Here is a 14,114-nt window from a genome sequence, read left to right as displayed (position 1 = left end):
AACTGGTGAAGTCAGAGCTCACAAATGTGTTTGACCCCCCCCCCGTAACTGTATAATAATAATAACAATAACAATAGTAACAAACACTAATACTAATACTAAAATAAACAATAACAATAAAAAAACTATTAAAATCATTATAAGGGCTTCTGCGTGTGTATATACATATATACATGTATGTATATATGTCTGTACACACAGAGAAGCCCTTATATATGTATATAAATATATATAATATATACTGTATATGTGTATGTATGTATGTATGTGCATGTGTGCGTTTGTACATATGTGCATACAGCACCCATATTTACATATGACCAAACCATAATACAATGCAGTTCTATGACAGAATTAGCAAAGAAGGCATAAAGAATTTTTTTTTCAGCTCAAAAGTCCAGAAAACACCAGAGCTTGATAAATGGTCTCTGAAAAGTTGTCCGAATGAAAACTAATCAGGACAATAAAAACACTTACCTGTCATTCAGCTGTGTGCGTAATCTCGATTTATTTTTATATTGCTTTTCATTTATTAGTTTGTATTAGTTTTTATTTACATAGCTGACACTTTTCTCCAAAAAAGATTAGAATTACTCAGCCATTTATACAGCTGAGTGATTTTTACTATATGAATTGAGGGTTAGTGCCATGCTAAAGGGTGCTGTGGCAGGAGGCAAGACTTGAACCCTGGTCTTTTGTGTGCAAGCTCTTGATGGCATGCCAAGGCACTGATATTTTTCAGGAAGACTTTGCCATCTTTCAGCTGCAGTTTTTTTTCATTTTTTTTTTTTTAAAGTTTCCCAGAAGACAGAAGTTCCAGACTTTTCTGTTGAGTACCCCAATGCTGAACGCTCCGGTGCTCCTGCACAGCAGCCTGAAATCAATCAAGCGTCAATATGAATTATGTGGCTCACTATGCAAGGCAAGCACAGAGCCAGCGGAAGCGCTGCAATGGAGTTCATCTTTTTTCTGAAGCGTAGGACATCATAAAGTCAGAAAATCAGTTTTGACCACAACAAGACATCAAGGGTACCATCATGCTGCTGAGATCAAATATGAAATGTTTTACAGAACTTCAAAAACAGAGTCATGCAAATAAAAAAAGGAATATGCAACAAAGCTTCACCTTCTTGGGTCATAAGAGTGATGTTTGGAAAATAACAGAATTTTCACAGCATTTAAGAGTATGTCTTCAAAATGTAAACTCAACGTGCAGCGTGTCCTTTTTCTAAGCCGGAAGGGAAGGATCTATAAAAAATTCATGGCGATGGGGGGCAATGTCAGATCAGATATGTATCCTGCCAAAGAGCAAGTGAAGCGTGGAGAGCAGTGAATGTGCAAGGTAACCACAAGCCTGAAACAAAGGCAGAACACAGGGGAAGAGACAATGGGACGCAAACGGTTCTTTTGCATGTGTACCTGTGGAGACACGCAACAGGTGTGTGCAGCCGGTAAGCGTGGGTGTTAGATTGTACAGGTATAGGAGTCCCTATAAGCCGCATGTGTAGCCAAGCGCCTGCAAGTGTTCATGTGACTTTCAGATTTACTTAGTCATTTGGACAACATTTGGCATGTCCCCTACAGCTGCGGAACACCGTATTGTGACGTTAATGTTTATTCTGCTCTGTCCTGAAGAAATCCAACTGCTCTAATTACCTAATCAAAGCCATACCCACTGCTGGGCTGGAAAGCATCTACTGCCAGCCTCCAATGCCCACTCCAGGAGCACCGGTGTGGGAGAAATGGAGTGTGTGTGCATGGACTCACTGGGATGTTTGACGGAAGGAGGGAGAGCCACTAAAGATGGACCCATTCTCATTAAATATTTAACCTAAGACTATGATTTAAATGTCATAGTGGGATTCCTCGATATGAAGGCTGGGGCAGGGATAGATTTCACAAGCAGAAATTGGATTGAGCAGAATACTCGCTCAGAACAGCATGTTGATATATACCAGCGATGTCCACCTCCAGTCGTTCTTCCTCGGCGCTTAATTGCTTTACTGAAGGGATTATGTGGGTACAAACCGATTCAGCAAACAGCGCTGTGCTCAGTGAAATGCATTTCCAAAAAATGAGCAGAAATGCAGCTGTAGTAGGCCAGGGCTGACCAATGCTGCCACTGATCAAAAGGTGAAACAACAGTAAAACACACACACACACATTTTCAGAACCGCTTGTCCCATACGGGGTCACGGGGAACCGGAGCCTAACCCGGCAACTCAGGGCGGAAGGCCGGAGGGGGAGGGGACACACCCAGGACGGGACGCCAGTCCATCGCAAGGCACCCCAAGCAGGACTCGAACCCCAGACCCACCGAAAAGCAGGACTGTGGTCCAACCCACTGCGCCACTGCACCCCCTTCAACAGTAAAACATATACATAGAATAAACAATGATGAAAGGACTTAATTTTTCATGTAGAAATTATTGCTGCTGTTACGGGGTGCATGGTGGTGCGGCTGGTTTGACCAGTGCCGGTTGTGCTGTAAGTCTGGGCTTCGAGTCCTGCTTGGAGTGCCTTGTGGTGGACTGGTGTCCCATCCAGGGTGTGTTCCCTCCCTCCTTGCCATTGGGGTTAGGCTCAGGACAAGCAGCTGTTAACATCGGCTGGCTGCTGCTGTCATACCTATATGTACTCTCATGTGTCACGGTGAACCGGGACAGAAGGACCCAAGAGCAGGGTCGTTCATCTCGATTCAGAGGATCAGGCAAGTTCTCGATGTCAGGGACAGGCGGGTGGTCGGTTGATTGGCGTTCAGGGTCAGAACGAAGATCCATGGAAGTGGTCGAGAAACAAAGCGAAGGGTCAACAACCGGAGAACGTGAACTGAGAACTGGAGATGAGCGAGGAGCCACAAGGAAAGGGCAGTTGTCTCTGATGAGATTCTGCAAAGGTATGGGAGCTGAGGAGGGTCTTTTAAAGGGTGAGCGGTTAATCTGGTGCTGGAGCAGAGTCAGGTGTTGTCGTTTGAGGTGTGGGCGTGGATGTGACATCATGGTCTTCAATGTATTTGAATTTTACTGTAATCAAATGTTGTATCGGGGAACAGAAATTACATACTGTAAGTTCTATGAAACTTAATTTTGCATGTGTGTATGTACTCATTATATATATATGCATTTAAATAAATATAAATTTGTACTGTCCGTACAAAAACAGCTAATACCGTAAGCCACCTTCGATAAAGACCTCTGTATAAAGAAATAAATAAAAAATAATTCCATGCACCATTCTTATGTTTGCTTAGTGTCAGCTGCTATGCTGAGTTGCACATATTGTAGTGGGTATAACTTCTCTCTGCTGAGGTGCCAAGAACTGGTTCATATCCCACTCTAACAACAATGTAGTGACTCCACAGGCGGTAGCCTGTATCAGTTTATTATAATATCGTAAATATACATGTGGAGGGGCAGAAACCAGTCCTGAAGAATACTACCAGCACCGTTAATCACCCAAAGCAGTTTAAATGCCACTAAATCAAAGGCTTTGCATTTGGCCTGTCTCCATTTCTCGGGTCTCATGTATAGTGAAACGCTCATCACGCAATGTCACCGTAAAACATTGCAGAGGTGATCATAAGCCATCCTGTGCTGTGTGTTAGTTGAAACTCTATGTAAGCAGTTGGTCTGTGATGCTGGGACCGGGTGAGTAACTCCAGAGCTGAAGGATCATGCATCAGGACATTTTTATCTAAGATCAGATAACGAACATCAACATTATGTACTGAATATTAAACATACAAACATTATTGACAAACATACCCTTCCCCCATTATACAGACAACTGTGACATGAGAATTCATCAATCTGGACTATAAGAGCATGGATCACTCACCCTGGTATGAAGGGTCTGTGATGCTGTGGCTCTGTTCAGTAATTAGTCCAAAGGTACAAACCCGCAAGCAGCTGTGCATACAAGCTGATGCTGCTAGGAATATCAAGCTTATCTGGCAAATACACACACACACACATCTTCTGAACCACTTGTCCCATAGGGGGTCGCGGGGAACAGGAGCCTACCCAGCAACACAGGGCGTAAGGCCGGAGGGGGGGACACACAACCAGGACGGGATGCCAGTCCGTCACAAGGCACCCCAAGCGGGACTCGAACCCCAGACCCACTGGAGAGCAGGACCCGGTCCAACCCACTGCGCCACTGCGCCACTGCACCCCCTCTGGCAAATATTACAAAGAAAAAATTAAGAGAACCTCTCATATTTTCATAATAAAATTGGATGTGTTGAAGTGTATTGATAGGAGTGTGAGAAACCAGCGCTGTAAAAAATAACTATCATCCTCCAAACAAAATTCATGTTTACTTACTTTCTAATGTATTATATTAAAGCCAAAAGTAATCAGTCCAGGTACTGAACTAAAATAAACTAAGTGAAATATTCTTCTGGTGCAGTTTGTTGCATTTCTGTTTTCCACTATGCCATTCCATTGAAATGTTAAAATTCGCCGCTTTTCCATGTAATTGTTTAACTGAAAACTGTGGTGGAAGCTGCGCTCTGCTGCAGGAATATAAAGAACAAACCCACACCAAACTCAAGAATTCATGATGCGAAAAGCAAAAGCATTAATCTTATTGCATCAAAAAAATGGTTATTTGCATGACTGCTAAGGTTTCAGTTGCTTTCACTGGTACAATTTTGATTTATAAATATTAATAACATACATGGACAGGGTCCTTTTTCTATGTGCTTTCCTATTGTATTTGGATGTTTTAACTCCCTGTAATGTAATTAATTAAAATATTCAATAATATGGCTAATTGAATCTAAATTCATTATTTTACCCCAGCTTCACAAACTGAAGAATTTGGGCAATTACCAACATCCAAAACTCTCTCTCCTTTGAGGGTGATACAATGTCCCTGCAACCACTTGCAATTTCTCTGTTATTGCTGGAGTGCAGAGGAGTGCTGCTCCTCAGATGATCCAGGTAATGTTATCAGTCCAGGGGCTGAAATGTAAAGAACTGGCCCTGAAACAAGATTATATATAATTTAAAACTAAATCCCATTTAAAATGACTGAACACAGAAACAGCTCATCAACAAAAGCTTATATGCAGTACCAGTAGCTGACCAGTTCATGACACAAGCATATAGTATATAATCATCTTCTGCAACTTTCAACTTTCTTTACGATCAACACAGTCAATAAAAGCTTAATAAAAGCTGTCACTTGATTTATTTCCTAGTTTGGTTGTGTAAGAAACTTGGGTATAGGAATAATAAATAAAAATAATTTGCAAGCTATTTCAGCATTTTTGTTGTCTTTGACGTACAGAAAACAGGCAGAATCTTAAAAAAAAACTTGTCAATAAATTTTTATTCGATGTTGATTGTTGACAGATTTATTCCATAAGCATTTGCCACGTTCATCATCTAATTACCGGCAAACACAAAAATCACACACCAGTTGCACTACGTGTTGAACAGAATTACTCTGGGTATTTTTGGGTGCTATTTAGCAACTAACGGCCGAGCACAGAAACACAGTTCAAATTCACTCCGCAGAACAAAGGAATTTTACAAAATGTAATGGCGAAAAAAATGGGGGAAAAAAAATAAAAATCAACTGCTAACAGTTTATTAACATTTCTGAAAATTCATAACTTGAAAGTTCGTAACATGAGCAGCCTTTCAGTGTAGCGAAGCCACAATTTCACCCTAAAGATTACAAAGAGAAAACGTAATGTGAAAAAATAATTTACAATAGTTCTTCACACATATATTGCCTTTTCCAAAAGGAAAAAAAAATAAGGGTTTTCCTTTGTCTTGATCTCCTGTATGAGACCTGTGTATTTGGCAGGAGCAATTCCCTTGCTCAGATGTACTGCAATCGTGTTGAAGTTTGACTTCAGCTGGATGCCAGCAGGTTAACAATCTCAGTCTTTAACCGCTATGCGCCCTCCTGCCCTATCTGTCTCAGGAAAGGGGGAATCACAGCGCATGTAACAACTGTATTCTTGAGAACTCTCAGAAGAAAAGGCAGTGCCTGATGTGCTCAGCAAAACAGGAGAAGCTCTGGAAAATTGTATATTATTTAAATTGAGCACTCAGATGGAGGAGCTGCAAGTAACAGTCCTGGGGCCCATCTAGGTTCAGAAAGTCTACTGCTGCGGGTTAAAGGTACCACTTAATTTGAATAAAGCAACCTGCATTAATTCAAAGACAATTCAAATAGTAAGCAATAAAATAATAATAATAATAATAATAATAAAAAAAAATAAGACCAAATGGATGGATAATCATGTTTACATTGGGAATCACACCTTCTTCCCCTCACAGCACAAGCATTTGTGCTCAACCTATTAAGGTACATTTTATTTAGTTGTTAATTTGCACTGATTTATTTAGCTGACACTTCTCTCCAAAGCAAATTACAATTTATTTACCTTTTGATATAGCAGGGCAAGTTTACCAGCAATGTAGGATAAGTACCTTGCTTGCTCAAGTGTACTACAGCTAGAGGTGGGATTCAAACCTGCAACCTTGGTTGTAGAGCCAGCAGCGCGAACCACCGTGTTACCAGCTGATTTATCATCTACTTTCCTTTCTTCAGTATTTGCACCAATGAGTAAACACAAGCTATTTATTTACTGAAATGTTCCTCCATTGTTAGGCCACCAACTTGATTGAAGGTACAGACTCCTCATTGTTTCACTCATTGCACTGAAACTTGACTACCTTTGACTAGTTATGTTACATATAGTAATAGCACAGTAACGTTTTCGTTTTGTTTTAATTTTTATTTAGTGAGACTTCAGTCGCATAAAAGCTTTACAGTCAACCTAAAGAACCCGGAAACTAGACGGAGCTCCAGATTTGGACGGGGGATCCTGAAGAGCCAATCGCTGCGTTCCAAAGTGCATGACGGTTCTTGTAGTTTTTAGCTCCTCCTTTAAGACACGGCGAGAGCGTAAATAAAACTACACTTCTCAGAATTCTTCCTGAGAGCTCAGCCATTCAGGAGTAAATAACCGAAGAGACAAGAGTGAGAAAACAAAGAATAAAGGTAAACGGCGATAATTTGTTTGTGTATTAAGGTGTATCGTAGTCCTGTACTATCGCTCCCTTACTGTTGAATGAGAATGAGTTTTATTTGGCAAAGGCAAGGCAAGTGAAGTGAAGTGACACTGACTGACGACGTGACAGTACTGAAGCACGCAGCATCAGAACATTATGTTCTTCACTGAAGAACATCGTGTTCTTGATGCTTCTATTTTACAACAACACGTTTCACTTCACTTGCCTTGACCAATTATATATATAATTATAAAACTCACTCTCATTCAGCGATATATAGCAAAATTCATAGCAAAAAAAGGAATTTCGTTGCGGTTGATGCTTCCTGCCTGGCTACAGATTACGCTGTCAATCCGACCGAGAGCAAAGAAAAAACAACAACGACAGTATGAGTATGTTATTCGCTTCGCTTAGTCACGCTTCTACTCAACAAATCCATGTTGTTATTCTAACTCTAATAACATCCTGCTCTTCCTTCCTTCTTTGTCACTCTTCTCCTTTTCCCGCGCTTCATTCTTGATGACTGTGCGCGCGAGCACGACTCACTTCTTCTTAATTAATCTTTGCTCCCTCCCTGCGACCATCATCTCCTGCTGCTTTCTTTCATAAGCCTTTCGTAATAAATAGGGTTGAGGAAATTAGAGGATCACCTAACAATGTATTAAAATAAAGGATCCACTGTTAGTCTTCAGCTCTCATACTGAATTCTGTGTATTACGCCTACACCACTCATGTATTTTCATTCATTTAGCTGATCCTTTTCTCCAAAGTGTAGTCTAACTACAGTTATTTACCCATTTATACAGCTGGGTAATTTTACTGGAGCGGTTTATGGTAAGTACCTTGTTCATGGGTACTGCAGCTGGAGGAGGGGATTGAACATGTGATCTTTGGGTCCAAAGGCAGCAGCTCTAACCACTCCACTACCAGCGCTACTGTTCTTCAAGAAGAAAGGCCTCCAGCTTTTTTGAGGGAAGAAGGCGGTGGAAATCCATATGAGATTGAAACATTTGTCTTTATTAATTTAAAATGGGGACATTTTTCAGGTGAACATTCAGGCTGAACAGGCTGCACTGTGGTGGAATGATCTCCCCCTGTCACTCAGAACTGCTGAAACTCTGTCTGCATTCCAGAAGGGTCTGAAGACTCACCTTTTCAGGACTTACTTTGCCTATGATTTCTCAAGTTTATGTATGGTGTAAATGTTCATACACCATAACTTTATGATCATGCCCAGATAAACCTTTACACAGCTGCTAATCCTGTATTGTATGTAAATGTTTGTGCACCTTTTTTTTTTTTAAAGGAAAAAAAAATTGTAGGAAGGTGAGCAGGATTAGTCTATCCTGAGTTTTGTGCACCTACTCATGTGATGAACATCGGTGCATAAAGCGGAAAGAAACAAACTAGGTTTACTTAAGAATCACATGTCTGCATCTGTGTCTCTCTTCCTCCTAATGTAATGAACACATTGTATTTTCTGTGAGATGTACATCACTTTGGAGAAAAGCATCTGCTAAATGAATAAATGTAAATGAACAAAGGCGCACTGTCTCATTAGAAAGTTGGATAAGGGTAAAGCTTACATTGAAGTCCTCAACCATATTCTAGTCATATTTGACAGTTATTGCATCAGGTTCAAGTTCAAAGACCTGCCTGCTCAAAGCAGAGTTTATGTTTACCTGCCGAAAATAATACCTGCTTCTGTGCTGTTCATGTTTCTGAACTTTTATGAACATGGAATCCAGGTTCCTGAGAGCTGCTGGTGGGCACGGATTCAGTCCTGCAGGACAGTTCAGGGAAACATGGTGGAAGCAGTCGAAGCAGATGACACCGAGGAGACCCAGAAGGAGCTCAACAGCGAACCGTGCCACATGGACGACACAGAGACGGCTCCCCCAGCTCTGCCAGCAGGTGTCACACGGGCACCTCGAATGCACAGGTGGTCTGTCGCCTTCCTGTGCTTCTACGGCTTCATAGTGCACCTGAGGCCTGGGGAGGCATTCATCACTCCACTGCTGCTCAGCGCCGAGAAGAACTTTACGAGGGAACAGGTCAGGTGGTACACGTCAACTTAAAAGGTCCTTTTGTGGTGCAGACAGCGAGGACTGTTAAAAAAAAAAAAAAAAACACTGTTTTACACACACTATATGTGAAAATACCTTCTAGCGCACAGTGTAGAACGTCTTTTGAACATGAAATGGAACATGAATGGCAGCCTGTTACATCCCTTCGGTATCCTCTTGTACCAATAAATGTGGCTGTTCTCAAAGAGAAGAAGAAGAAGACAATTCGTTTCACCTTTAATGAGCGTTCGCCTTCTGTTCTGTTCACCATGTTAATTTTTTATCAGTCGTTGAGTTTCGCAGAATTACCGAACCTGCTGGAGAATTATTATGTTATTATATGACCATCTTCAACCAGGTGCCTTGATGACATTTTGCCAATGTGGGGTCAATCTTCTCATGAAGCCTGCCTACCTGTATGGGCAGAGCGCCTGAAACACTGTTTTCGTGGCACTTGAAAGACGTGTCCCCCTCCATGTTCTCATGGGTTTCCTCCGAGTTCTCTGGTTTCCTCCTGCAGTCCAAACACATGTGTTTCAGGAGAATTCACTCTAGATTGCCCGTGTGTGTGTGTGTGTGTGTGTGATTTCCCTGTGTTGGGGGTGTGTACTCTGTCACATGCCCTATGCTTCTGGGACAGACTCCAGACCACTGTGACCCTGTAGTAGGACAAGCCATTACTGACTGCGGGTCGATGCTTTATTATATAATGAATAAATGGAATTTACACTCATGGATGCACAGCACTAGCACTTAGAATTAAGTGCACACAGTGTAGCTTTACACCGTCAGTGTATTAGTGTACATAGTGTACGTTCACTGTCGCTGTTGAAATAAATAAAACCAGGGAGTACAGTAAACACAGTACTGCACACATTGTTCTTTCACAATGTTCACATTTTGTTTCTCGTTAGTGTTTGTCTCGGGGAAACCTCCGGTTGTCACGGCTGTTTAACAGATTCCTGCTGCTCCCGGAGTGGGCGACTGCTGCGAGGCATTCAGTGGGGTTGAAGTTCACATTCCCCTGAAGTGGGTCAGGTGTAGACCTTGTTGTTGAACTTTTTCGCTCTCGAGAAAAGAAGCTTACACTTTCCCTGTGCTCCATGCCATTCGTGTGGGTTTAAAGCAGAAATAGAATGAAACGGTATTAATAACTGTTTGAAATTTTCATACATATACTTTGAATTTATATATGTTACAGTTTGAGATGTCAGAATGGCTGATTTCCCACCGATTACACTGTTAAATACACTGCCTTCGGAGAATATTCGCCTCTCTCGAAAGTCTTGAGGGTAGAGGTGGTCCAGAGCCTATGTTGGAAGCACAGGGCTCATCATCTGCAACATTTTTGCCCCCTGAAAAGTTCAATCTGAAGTTCCACAGGCACTTCGTGGGCCTTCGTGACAATATTTTGTATCTGATCTCACCAGCTGTTTCCCGTGTGCAATTTCGCAGTCGTATTCATTTTTCATGCATCCAGCTGAACATGGCAGGGTTCCTCACAAGCACCGCTGGGTCTCGTTTACATTTTAGTGCGTGTGCCTCAATACTTGTCTGGCAAAATGAAATAACTGTCAAGTTTTTTGTTTCTAATATGATTCCAAAAATGTCTTCGTATCTCATTTTAATGTGAAATTGTGGAAATGACATTGATGGAAATAACACTGCACCACACTAGAACAGGAAGCTATCAGTGGCTGTATAAACGTTCAGAAGGCACGGGGTTACTTTTTAGGGAAGGATGCCTTGATAGAACCAGCTGTATGAATCTAAAGAGTGTGTGTCGGGCTTCTTCTGCTCTATCTTGCCTTGTAGGTGACGAACGAAATCAGCCCGATGCTACCCTACTCCTACATGGCAGTGCTGGTGCCCGTCTTCCTGCTCACAGACTACCTGCGCTATAAGCCCTTTCTAGTGCTGCAGAGCCTCAGCCATGTGTCTGTCTGGCTCTTACTTCTCCTGGGCACCACGTTGCTTCAGATGCAGTGGATGGAGGTCTTCTATGGCATCACGATGGCGACGCGTATCGCCTACTCCTCCTACATCTTTTCCCTGGTGACGCCAGCACTCTACCAGCGTGTGGCCGGCTACTCGCGCTCCGCTGTGCTGCTGGGCGTCTTCCTCAGCTCGGTGCTCGGCCAGCTGTGCATGTCATTCGGAGGGGTTTCCTACGCGACGCTCAGCACTGTCTCGCTGGGCTTTGTTTCCTTTGGACTGCTGCTCTCCATCTTCCTGCCCTGGCCCAAACGCAGCCTGTTCTTCAACCGGGAGTGGCGGGAGGAGGGCGCTGCCCACTTTGAGCTGGACAAAATGAAGTGCAGCGAGACCACTGGTCAGACTGATCAATCTCCAGCTTCGTCCTGGAAGAGTTCACTGTTTGTTCAAATGCTGAAAGAGCTGCGGAATGTGGTTAGGGTCCCCTGCCTTCGGCTCTGGAGCCTCTGGATGGTCTTCAGCTCTGCCGGGTACTACCTAGTGCTCTTATACGTGCATCTTCTTTGGAACAAGGTCTATCCTGCTGCTGAAAACAAGCACGTCTACAACGGGGGTGTGGAGGCAGCCTCTACTCTGCTAGGTAGGTGCTTTAAATAAGAACTCAGTGTCTCCAAAGGGTGGTTTAAATGCAGACCAATGTGACACAGCATCGTGTGTAATGTGTGAACATTCCTCGTACAAAAGATACTTATAAATTTTCATGCCGTATTTTCAGAAAAATCCGTCCTAATGTTAATATTTGAAGCTTAATTTAGTTTCCAAGAAAATTGTTTTAAGTCACATGGATTTTGAGCTGAATCATAAGCTAGGGATCACGACCGGCAGGTTTGGGTGGTGGTTAAAGATGCTGCTTATGGACCCGTAGTTTACGGGTTCAAATCCCACTTACTGCTGTGATACCGTTGATCTCGGAACTTGGCCTGAGTTACTCCATTAAAAATGACCCTATGGTAGACCATTGTAAGCTGCTTTGGAGAAAAGCATCGGCAGAATGAATGAAGCAAATGTGTTTTATCCAATAGCTGAAATGTGGCCTTTGTCCATGGTGTAACAAGTGTGTTTGTAAGTGCTGTCAGTTTTACCATGCTTCAGGTGATAACTGTCTTATTTTGTCCCTGGTTTTTGAGAAAGTGTGTCCTGGCTGTGCCCAGGTGCTGTCACCGCCTTTTCAGCGGGCTTTGTGAAGATCCGCTGGAACCTCTGGTCAGAGCTGGTGATTGGGATTATCACTGCCCTGCAAGCCGGCCTGCTGCTCCTCATGGGCACGACCAGCAGCATCTGGGTCTGCTATGTGTCCTATGTCCTTTTCAAGGGCTTCTACCAGTTTCTGGTGCCTCTTGCCAAGTGAGTTCCATAAGTCTTTTTCAGCATGGGGGGAAAGCAGCCGAGGGGGCCATGCAGCTCACCTTACTGCTTGTTTCTTTTTATCCTGTTAGTGATAATACACGGTCCTTTATTTTCACACCGGTACGGAGTGATAAGTAAAGGAGATGGACTTTCTTGACATAGAGATGGACACATGATTTTAATACGCTTCATGTTAACTTAGATACGTAGTAAACAGAGAGTGCTGATGGCTCTTTTCCCTGGAAGGATTGTTTTCATGAGCTGAGCCATGGTTTGCGTATTTAAAAAAAAAAAAAAAAAAAAAAAGGGAAAAATCTGCAAGATTCAAAACCTGATGCATTCCTGGCTCTGGTTATTTTAGCTGCAGTTTGTTTGAAATATACGCGCACCCTTCTGTGTCCAGTTTCCAGATTGCCTCGTCTCTTACGAAAGAGCTGTGCGCCTTGGTGTTCGGAGTCAATACGTTCCTCGGGACCATTCTGAAGTCCATCATCACCATCGTCGTGGCGGACAAGAGGGGTCTGGCGCTGTCTGTTCACTCCCAGGTGGGCTGATCCTTCTCACATCCATCCAAGTAAACATCATCAGCCGAGCTCTACAATGTCTTCCAGAATAATCTGCTTGCTGACTAATGTTCAAGTAAAGAATATCCTGAACGCATTCATTTGTCAGTGTTTTCAGAACCATACAATACCTGGTAATGCTCCTGTTCCAAGTCACTTTCTTCCTAGATGCTCAAGTGAAAGTTTATAGGAAGCTGTACATTTGTAATGTTACATCACAATAGAAATGATCACTTTCATTCTAATTTGATGCTGCGGTTGAATTCAAGCAACATTTCCCTTGTTTGCAGTTCTCAGTTTACTTCTGCTACTTTATGCTGCTGACCATCATCTTCCTGGGCTCTGCGGCCGTGGTCCTTATCCGGCACTACCGCACCCACAGGAGGGACGATCTGGCCAAAGACCCCTCGTGTAAGGAACTCGCTCCACTGGAGGGGGGTGACACCAAGTCAAAGCCGATGGACAGTGGGGCCTCAGTGAAGGTTTGACATGGAATACAATGGGTACATTTTTCAGGTTGACAGTACACGCCGTTCCCATTCAGGTTTTTTTTTTTTTTTTTACATTTTTCATTTTGTATTGAATATAACATTCTCATGACAGAAGCAAACTGCAGTTCCCATGTAGTGTTCTCTTCTGTAACCTAGAATTAGGAATAAAAACATAATATACATGTGGACACTTTAGAGGGACGATTATTTTAGGTGAGGACGTACTTATTAAGCAAACTTACTATGCAAACTTTTAAAAGGAAAGAACAATAGTGAAGCTGTAAAGTACATTAAACAGCACAACTTGCGAACACCGTGATGGTCAAAAACTTGTGGGAAACATTTGAAGATCTATTATACATTCATTTTTTATTTTGGGGGACCAGAATTATAGGAGGCAGATGGAAATTAAATCTAAATGTTTAATGGATTAAAGTGATTCAGTGGGGAGTAACACTCATGCAGTTGATGGAGATGGCAGTGTTACTGGTGGAACTTGTTTGGAATTGCGCAATATTGGGAACTGTACTTTGCTCAGCTCTGAGCACATGGGACGGATGTACGGCTGAGCTCTTCTAAGGGCTGATTCTTATGCTTCTCTTTTTTTTAAAAAAA

General features: G+C 42.5%; 1 protein-coding gene across 2 annotated transcripts; it reads left to right on the top strand.

Annotated features, from left to right (window-relative positions):
• The first annotated feature begins 6,846 nt into the window (after positions 1–6,846).
• Positions 6,847–13,784, top strand: LOC108924248 (folate transporter 1-like). 2 transcript variants are annotated; one of them, XM_018735483.2, is made up of 6 exons: positions 6,847–7,026; positions 8,786–9,091; positions 10,919–11,678; positions 12,226–12,442; positions 12,849–12,990; positions 13,299–13,784. In XM_018735483.2, exons 2-6 carry the CDS (start codon positions 8,843–8,845, stop codon positions 13,494–13,496), a joined length of 1,566 nt encoding a protein of 521 aa, XP_018590999.1. In that variant the 5' UTR covers positions 6,847–7,026; positions 8,786–8,842; the 3' UTR covers positions 13,497–13,784. The 2 variants fall into 2 exon arrangements, with proteins under 2 accessions (XP_018590999.1, XP_018591000.1); XM_018735484.2 differs by having other exon boundaries at positions 6,848–7,026; positions 12,250–12,442.
• The last annotated feature ends 330 nt before the right edge of the window (positions 13,785–14,114 follow it).

The sequence above is a fragment of the Scleropages formosus genome, chromosome 21 (assembly GCF_900964775.1).
Source record: "Scleropages formosus chromosome 21, fSclFor1.1, whole genome shotgun sequence".
NCBI classification, from domain to species: domain Eukaryota; kingdom Metazoa; phylum Chordata; class Actinopteri; order Osteoglossiformes; family Osteoglossidae; genus Scleropages; species Scleropages formosus.
This window is presented reverse-complemented; position numbering and strand designations above follow the sequence as displayed.

Bases quoted from the DNA above. Each gene is read 5' to 3' on its own strand.
- LOC108924248 (XM_018735483.2), top strand. From the start codon at position 8,843: ATGGTGGAAGCAGTCGAAGCAGATGACACCGAGGAGACCCAGAAGGAG. The intron at 9,092-10,918 runs GTCAGGTGGTAC...CTTGCCTTGTAG, and splicing joins AGAACTTTACGAGGGAACAG to GTGACGAACGAAATCAGCCC. The intron at 11,679-12,225 runs GTAGGTGCTTTA...CTGGTTTTTGAG, and splicing joins GGCAGCCTCTACTCTGCTAG to AAAGTGTGTCCTGGCTGTGC.